Source organism: Musa acuminata, chromosome BXJ3-3 (assembly GCF_036884655.1).
Source record: "Musa acuminata AAA Group cultivar baxijiao chromosome BXJ3-3, Cavendish_Baxijiao_AAA, whole genome shotgun sequence".
NCBI classification, from domain to species: Eukaryota; Viridiplantae; Streptophyta; class Magnoliopsida; order Zingiberales; family Musaceae; genus Musa; species Musa acuminata.
Genome location: NC_088351.1, coordinates 4,640,635 through 4,650,388, shown reverse-complemented (window position 1 = coordinate 4,650,388; position 9,754 = coordinate 4,640,635). Strand labels below are relative to the sequence as shown.

The following is a 9,754-nucleotide window of genomic DNA, read 5'->3' as shown; positions in this document are numbered from 1 at the left end:
AAGACAAAGACTCATTAACTGCATATATAGTAAGCTAATCATCAAAATGCCTCCTCAAAGATTCAATTATGTCATAATAGGGTAGAACATTTCAAGAACTCAAGCCATTTGTCTTAATTTACATGTACTTATATATGTCAATACCAAACCTAACAAAATTTGATGCATTTGTATTATTAATTAACCCTTATTTTTTTGTTTTACGATATTAGAACTATCGATATAAGGATCGTAAACATTCAAAACATTTTTTTTCCTTGTTTGTTGGTCATTGAGATATTGAGAGTATGTACAGTAAATTCGATTAAAATGAAGTTCTTGTATCTAATTTTGAGATAATAATCTTATTAATGTATTTTTTTTTCTCTCTTTTAGCTTTGCTGGTCTTAAACTTGAATGAAAGAGAAGGGTTAGGCAGACAACTTCAAGCACAAAACTTTGTCAAAACTTGTGAACATGGAACTCTCTGATTTCATCATGCAAACCTCATGGCTTACTGAACTTGTCAAGGTTAAAGGATTAGAAACTAGTTCATCTCTCTCAGGTACAGTAGTAATTGAAGCCTTTACAGACACCCAAAAGCTTGGCCAGTTAATTTAGGTGCAATGTTTGCTTCAAGTGAAGATCTGAAAACTACTGTCACAAGGTTGCCCGAGCTACTGGAAAACTGAAAAGAGATGATGCCACTCTCATTGGTTCCTTGATGGTGTCCTACCAACACCATCCTCCATCAAGTTTCAAGTGGATTAGTACATAAAATGATCTATAAAATTCAACATAGACACATTGCAATTTGCTGTGGTCTTGTTTAACACATCTAATTGATCCCTTGTTCTTGGGGTAATTTTAGAGATATCCCACGAAGATAATGCTGAAGTTGTTGGGGAATTCTTTGTCCTGTTTCACATGCTTAGTCTTCACTTTAAAGGATTTCTACCCTTGACTCGAAGCTTTAGGGGTTGCGAGGCATTTGTCATGCATGTCGATGTCACTACATAACAGCATAAACAACCCTACTTTATATGGAGGAAGATGATGCACCACAGCAGATTCTCCATACACTTTCCTGGTTGTCTCCCTTTGTACATTTGTTTCTGTTAAGCATGTCTTTCTTTCCTGAGGAAGAGAAATCCAAGCTCCCTTCCAACCATTCCAAATCCCTTCCAAAGCTCATCAGGAATGCTTGCGCTCAGTGTCATGGCTCCTGCCTCGGGACTCCCTCAACCATGAGCTCCGTAGATGAGAGTCTTGACAGTGATCTAGATCACAAACAGGTACGATCGTTGTTCATCTTGAACTCGTCAAATGATATCAGCCTTCATGTTCTTCTCTCTCTCTCTCTCTCTCTCTCTCTCTCTCTCTCTCTCTCATCTGTCAGTTGATAATACTGGAGATTCAAAGTCGAGCGATGAAGGCTAAGTCGAGGCCTAGGGAGTTCCTCTTCTCAGCGAAGCTCGCTTGGGCTACGTCACCAACAACAGGAAGAGTGCAAATGACTCCCATGAGGAAGACAGACGGAGAAGAAGAAGGCGACTGCGGCGGGTACGAGGAAGACGACGACGATGAGAGCGAAGCGTTTTTCTCGGTGAAGAGCCGCTTTTCTTGCTGTTCGACTGATGGTTCGACAGAGTTGAAGGAGATCGGTGCTGGGTCGATACTGGAAGAGTTCCGACACTGCGAAGGGTGGCCTTTTGGTCTGTGCCGCAGAGCTGTTGTTCTTCCGCCATTGCCGAGCTCTCCTTCGGACTCTTGGATGTGGCACAAGAGAAACCTTGTCAGTAGGGACTTCACCAAAAGCTTAGCAATGAAGTCTTGAAGGAAAGAAGAAGAAGACGCAATCTTGGTGATGTTGAGAATAAAATTTTCATTTTTATGATTTAGGTCTGTTTTTTGTCTTATTTTCGTAAGTTTCTAATGCATTAATTATTAGAATATGTAGAATAAAACGGTTTAAGATTTGATATATCTTATCATATAATGTTACTTCCTGCCTGATTTAACGATCACTTTCCTTCCTCTAATGACTGGTTTCCATGTAATCTATTGGACTGAGAAGGATTACAGTGACTCAAGCTGTCAAATGCAGAAATCCAGCATGGTGGAACAATTGGAACAATTGATCAACAAGGATTAAATTCCTCGATCTAATTGATCAACAAGGTCAACATGTGGAACAATTGTTCTCACCCACATACTCTCCTTGTGAACTCCAATCCAAACCAGTCGAGTATGGATTGCGATCAATCCGATTCGGGTCACACTCGACGAATCTGATTTAAATAATGTAGCCACTTTTCTATGCTGAGGCAGGATCGTGTGGGCTCCCTCATCGACTTAAGTGGAACCTTGAATTGTTGAACACCAACCTTTTACAAACACATATCAAAATATGTTCCTCATCAAAATACCAACTTACCAAATATTTTTAACGTGAAAAATCCAATGTGGGAAAAACCACGGGACCGCAGTCCACCTCAAACTTCCACTATCAATAATAATGATAACAGGTTTCTCTAGAATAACTAGAGGATCAGAATAACATCAAGATCATAGATCTTGGCTCAAGAATAGTATATCTTCATCACATAGGATGGATCTCCTCAAAAGAGAATTCTAGGTCTCACGGAATGGATATTGTAGGAAAGTACCTTAAAGAGGGTAAACTGTAGATCAACACCGTTAGGATTGTAGAGTTTGCTGCAAAGATTCTCCACATAAAATTTGGGTCGAAAATTGGGCCGAAACTGACAACGTTTGGCCACTGATCGTCAAGCAGAAAACTCAGAAACATAATCTTTCTCTCTCTATTTCTCTCTCCTTTTTTCTCTGCTCGCCGCACGCTGCACGCTCACTGTGCACACAGCCCTCTCACTCAATTTTGCCCTTTCTCTCTTGATTTCTACTAATGGCTCAAATTTGTCCAAGCCCACATATGGGCTGGACCCAACAATTCTCCCCCTCCAACTCATATGTGACAGGTATGACTCACGGCCAGCTCGATATTGGGCCTAGAGGGTCACACACATATGGTAGGCATTGCGATGAGTAGAGGTTCGGATATGAGATATCCGACGGAGCCCTTGTCTTATTGGATGCAGATCCAATACCCACTAGGGAAAGGACCCATTAGGGTTTTGACACGGGATCTCTATAAATAGGAGGGATTCACAGCCTCATAGGCTAGAGTCTTTGCTTGCCCTTCCTATTCTCCTCTCCCTCTCCCCTCAGAGTAGGCCTGGAGTTTTGAGGAGCGTCGTCGCAACCCTGCTGTGTGGATCACCGCTAGAGAGGAGGACGCTTGACCTCCTTCACCCTCTCCTAAGGATCTGCAAGGAAACAGGGATATACGATCTCCCTAGGTAACACAATCTCTATACGCAGTTTTGTGTTTTTTGCGGATTTTGCACACCAATCTTCGCACGACGATGAACATCTTTTTGGGAATCGGGGATTTTTGTTTTCTTGTTCTTCCGCTGCGCATATGATGTCGCCCCCTATGATTTCCCAACAGTGGTATCAGAGCCAGGTTGTTCGTGCGAATGATTGTTTTTTGAACTGCGTGTGTTGTGTTTAGGAAGAATATTGACGTCAAAATCGTTGACGCAAAAGCAAGGAAGGGCAGCAACAGTTGCTGCCCTCGATCTGCATGCCTGCAGCCAGCCGCAGCCGCAGCCAGGCAGCACAGCGCCGGCGCATGCGCAAGCGCTGTGCCTGCAGCAGCCGGCCGGCGGGGCTGGCAGCCCGCTCGGTAGAAGCGCCTGCGGCCACTGAGCCCGCGGGCAGAGGCGCCGCGGGGCAGCAGCGCGGGCTGAGGCACCACAGGGCAGCGGCGCCTGTGGCCGATGCTCCCACGGGCAAAAACCCCGCAGGGGCGGCCGCCAGCGAGACAGCACCACCTGCGGGCGCTGACTCGCGGGCAGAACCGCCCGCGAAGGCGGCGGCGCCCGCGGGGGCGCCCACCTGCAGCGGCAGCGACCCCAGCGGGCGTGCCACCTGCAGGCGAGGGCAGTGCCCTCGCCCTCGCCGCACAAGCCGCCGCCAGCAGGGTGGCGGCGGCGGCGGCGCAGCAGCAAGGGGGAGAAGGGCATTAGGGTTTTCTGGGCAAAAAGACAGTTTTGCCCCCTCGGAATTTGAGAAATTTCAGTTTCTGTCTTTTGTCCAAATTACGAAAATACCCTTAGGAATTGAGAAATTCCCTATATATCCCTGATTTCAGAAAATATTAATTAATTAAAAGGTTTAGTTGATTATTATTTTTATTATTATCTAGTAGTCCTACATGATGATGATTATTTATACATGTGATGTATGATGAGTGGACGGATGATCATGGACCGTGTGATGTGTGTACTTGTGATTATTATTATTGAGGTCTGTGAACCTCCATTATATTTCTCGTTTATTGTCGGGCCTGCGTGCCTATGATTAAGTTGTAATCACATGAGGAGGCGCAGCGGGAGCGTGGAAGCCATAGCGGGACCCACGAGACGGACGATCGTGATGCATGGAGATGCATCAAGATGTCGACGGAACCGACGAGGACGAGATGGACGATCACAAGGCATGGAGATGCACCGTTGCACACATAGATCTTGATGTGAGTGATTAGGCCTACTAGCTCGGGCCTAATCATATTAGGTTGTGGTCCATGATCATCTGGTGTGATTGCTTATACACATACTAGATATGTATATATATTTGCATGCGATGTAGATATATATTAAATATGTATATGTGTGACATGTCATATTAGGAGACCAAATCATAGAAACATCTCTCGATAAAATTAAGTCGGTAAACGTGAGGCAATTAGATTGACCCACGTGGCCTTCCATCGTTATGAGTAGGAACCGAATCCCGGTGTAGGTTGAGTTGGTCGAGTCCCTCGAGACTCACCTATATCGCGATTCGCTATCTTGCTTACGACATAGAGATGTCACCGGTGACCTGAGGGCATGATATGCTTGGTCGAGTCCCTCGAGGGTATATCATCAAATCAGACTCATCTTGTAACGAAGGTGTTGACTTAACCGAGCATCATGGTTGGTCGAGTCCCTCGAGGCCATGGTGATTCGGAGGCCGAACAGGACGGGAATCACAAGGAGTTGTGATCGGCAAGAGTTGTCTACCTTTTAGGCTTAGTGTGATTGGTCGAGTCCCTCGAGGTTACACTAAGACGCTGATTGGATCCTGATCCCCACTAGAAGTCTGCCGGAGACTTCCGTTTCACGTGCTGAGGGTGTCGCGTGACTCGTTAGTAAAATAGTGGGAGCATATTAAGATAGAAGTCCATATCTTGATAGTTTATTTCTTGCAAAATCTGCATGTTATTCATTTTTGCTACATCTTTATTTTCAGAAAATGTCGTTTTCAAATCCCTTACGTGGCATACTTGATGTCAACCGCCTCACTGGTCCAAATTATACGGATTGGCTCCGTAACTTGAGAATTGTTCTCACAGCGGAGAAAATCGTGTACGTCCTTGATACAGTGATGCCTACGCCCGAAGAAGGGGCAAGCGAGGATGAGATCGCTCGCTACGTGAAGTACATTAATGACTCCACTCTTGCTCAGTGCTATATGTTGGGCTCTATGACTCCAGAGTTACAAAGACAACATGAAAAGATGGATGCCAGATCCATTCTCCTACATGTCCGTAAATTGTTTGAGGAACAGGGAAGGACTCAACGATATGAGATATCCAAGAGCCTTTTCGGCGCTAGGATGACTGAGGGGACACCGGTTCAGAACCATGTCCTAAAGATGATTGAGTGGATAGAGAAACTCACAGGTCTAGGAATGGTCCTAGAGGATAACTTGTGTGTGGACATTGTGCTTCAGTCCCTACCAGATTCCTTTTCACAGTTCATAATGAACTTTAATATGAACAAGCTTGAGGTGACTCTCCCAGAGCTCCTCAATATGTTGAGGGAGGCAGAGAGTACTATTAAGAAAGAAAAGCCAGTTCTCTACACTGGTGAGACCAGAAAGAAAAGGAAAGCAGAAAGGTCCCTTAAGAAGGGAAAGGGCAAGGGCAAACAAGGTAAAGCAAAGGTTGCTAAGAAAGACCCAGCAAAGGACAAAGGCCAGTGCTTCCACTATGGTAAAGATGGGCAATGGAAGAGGAACTACAAAGAGTACCTTGTAGAAAGGGCGAAATAGAAGCTTGGTGAAGCTTCAGGTACATTCATGATCAATCTCCAATTGGCAGATTTTTGTGATAGTGCATTGGTATTGGATACCAGTATTGCTTATTACATCTACAATTTATTATAAATTCTAGCAAAGCCGAGGGGAGATTGACGAGAGGAATATTGCATAAAGGTTTGTTTATGCAAGACACTACTCCACATATCATGAATGTAAGTGTCTAAGAGGAAACGAGATGAGGTGAACAGTGCATACCTATGGCATTGTAGGCTAGGTCACATCCATGAAAGAATGATTCAAAAGTTACTAAATAATGGATATCTAGATCCATTCGACTATGTGTCATATGTAACTTGTGAGCCTTGCATTCGTGGAAAACTGATCAACTCTCCATTTAGTGGAATTGGAGAGAGAGCCACTGAGTTGTTGGAACTCATACATAGTGATGTATGTGGACCCATGTCAACTCATGCCATTGGAGGTTACTCCTACTTTATTACATTTACTGATGATTTCTCAAGGTATGGATATGTGTACTTAATGAAGTACAAGTCCGAGGCCTTTGAGAAATTCAGAGAGTATAAGAATGAGGTAGAGAACCAGACTGGAAAGAGTATCAAAACTCTTCGATCAGATCGAGGAGGTGAGTACTTAAGTACAGAGTTTACTCAGTTCCTCAAGGACCATGGGATATTATCCCAATGGACACCTCCTTACACACCTCAGCTCAATGGTGTCTCTGAAAGGAGAAATCGTACTTTATTAGATATGGTACGGTCCATGATGAGTTTCGCTGACCTACCCATCTCATTCTGGGGATATGCCCTAGAAACCGCAACTTACCTTCTGAACAGAGTTCCAACTAAGTCGGTAGTGTCTACACAATATGAGATATGGAAAGGGAAGAAGCCTGATCTTAAGGTTGTTAAGATTTGGGGCTGCCCAGCCCACGTTAAAAGACACAACCCCGATAAGTTAGAATCAAGGACAGAGCGATGCATATTTGTGGGATACCCCAAGGAAACTTGTGGGTATTACTTCTATCATCTCGAGGACTAAAAGGTCTTTGTAGCTAAGAGAGCAGTGTTCCTTGAGAAGGAACACATTCTTGGCGCAGACAGTAGGAGAATGATAGAGTTGAGCGAAGTTAGAGAACCAAGCTCAAGCACCACTTTACAGCCCAAGTCTGTTCAGGTACCTAATACACAATTTTCAACTTTACGCAGGTCTGATAGAGTATCTCATCCTCCTGAGAGATATGTTGGACATATTAGAGGAGAGGATGTTGAGGATATTGATCCTCAGACCTACAATGAGGCTATTATGAGTATAGACTCCGGGAAGTGGCAAGAAGCCATGAATTCTGAGATGGATTCTATGTACTCCAACAAGGTTTGGAACCTAGTTGATGCGCCCGAAGGTATTGTACCCATCGGTTGCAAGTGGATCTTTAAGAAAAAGATCGGAGTAGATGGAAAGGTAGAGACCTATAAAGCAAGGCTAGTGGCTAAGGGGTATCGTCAAAGGCAAGGTGTTGACTACGACGAAACTTTCTCACCCGTAGCAATGCTAAAATCCATCAGAATTCTATTGGCTATTGCAGCACACTATGATTATGAGATCTGACAGATGGATGTGAAAACCGCATTCCTCAACGGGAACCTCGAGGAGGAGGTGTATATGATGCAACCTGAGGGATTCGTGTCCAAGAACTGCCCAGATAAGGTGTGTAGGTTGCTTAGATCCATTTATGGACTAAAGCAAGCTTCCCGAAGTTGGAACATAAGATTTGATGAGGCAATCAGATCTTATGACTTCGTTAAGAACGAAGATGAGCCTTGTGTATACAGAAAGGTAAGTGGGAGCGCTATTAGCTTTTTGGTGTTATATGTGGATGACATCCTCATCATTGGGAATGACATAGGAATGCTATCCACAATAAAGGCTTGGTTATCTAGACACTTCTCCATTAAGGACTTAGGGGAAGCATCCTATATCTTGGGGATTAGAATCTATAGAGATAGATCCAAGAGGATGCTTGGCTTGTCCCAGTCCAGGTACATAAAAACCATTGTCAAAAGGTTTGGCATGGAAAATTCCAAAGGGCGAACATGGATATGATACCTTATGCCTCAGCAATAGGGTCTATCATGTATGCCATGCTATGTACTAGGCCTGATATAGCGCATGCTCTGAGTGTCACGAACAGGTATCAGGCGGATCCAGGCTTGGAGCACTGGAAAGCAGTAAAGTGTATCCTTAAGTACTTGAGAAGGACTAAGGATCTTTTACTAGTATATGGAGGTAATAGCCTTAAGGTTGAAGGCTACACTGACTCAAGTTTTCAGTCTGATGTCGATGATAGCAAGTCGAATTCAGGGTATGTGTACACCTTGAATGGAGGAGCAGTGTGCTGGAAGAGTTCCAAGCAAGATACCACTGCTGACTCGACCATAGAGGCGGAGTACATTGCCGCATTAGATGCAGCAAAGGAGGGAGTTTGGGAGTCGATACGGATAGCGACAAGTCGACTTCCTTATATTGCGACCACTATGGGGTGATTACTCAAATAAGGGAACCCGGGTCTTATCAGAAGTGTTCTGAGGAGGTTCCAGCTTATAAGAGAGATCGTAACCCGAGGAGATGTAGCAGTGGAAAGAGTTCCATCCGAAGATAACATTGCAGATCCACTGACAAAGCCGTTGTCTCATTTTGTCTTTGAGCGTCACAGGGGTCTGATGGGGATCAGACACATAGGTGATTGGCTTTAGGTCAAGTGGGAGATTGCTAGTCATAGGTGCCTAGCAAGCCAATCACGTGAGTGATGGCACGTGTGACTTGATACAGAATCTTTTTTGCTTATTATATTTTGGCGTATATCACTTTATAACTATTGCATAAATGCATATATATTGTGATGTCCTTGGATTTGTGCAATGGGAATCGGATCGTGATGAGATCACGATAATGAGATTGATTCACCTTTAAACACATATCCTAAATAATCCCGGTCATAGGTTACTCGAGAGGGACATCGTGATAACCGGATAGACTGGTGTGCTATATACCCGTCCATATAATGGATGCAGCTGGTCTCATAGCTGCTCGTGTAGGGACACTAGGGATACAGTACAGGTGCTCATTGGAGAATGAGTTCACTGATTGATCCGCTTACGGAATGCTGGATGGTTGATGATGCCTTATTGTCAGACAACGATTCCGTAGTCCTAGTGGTGTATCTGGTTCTTAGACTTGAGACACCAAGGATGTCCTGTATGAGTGCTCCACTCTTTGATACCAGACTTATAGGTTTGGCTGTTCCCAGATCTAGTACAGCTGGTCATTGAGAGTGGTAGTCGACCTTACGAGGGCTATTGAGTGTCGATAGAGGATCATCCACTCTCGGTATCATGAGAGGAATATCCCATGTGTTCTTGCTCAGACAAATCCCTGGCCAGGGTCATTCGGGTTGAGAGAGAAAGAGTTCTCCGGGAGAATCCGATTAGAGCGAGACTCGAGTAGAAACCGTATGGGTCTGACAGCACCATGCTCGATATACGGTCTCTGGGATATTAGATGGATGAGGGACTATAGGTACATGGTA

General features: G+C 44.4%; 1 protein-coding gene across 1 annotated transcript; it reads left to right on the top strand.

The window, feature by feature from the left end:
- Positions 1-1,065: 1,065 nt before the first annotated feature.
- LOC103978052 (uncharacterized) lies at positions 1,066-1,941 on the top strand. Its single transcript, XM_009393756.3, has 2 exons — positions 1,066-1,274; positions 1,379-1,941. Exons 1-2 carry the CDS (start codon positions 1,104-1,106, stop codon positions 1,814-1,816), a joined length of 609 nt encoding a protein of 202 aa, XP_009392031.2. The 5' UTR covers positions 1,066-1,103; the 3' UTR covers positions 1,817-1,941.
- Positions 1,942-9,754: the final 7,813 nt, after the last annotated feature.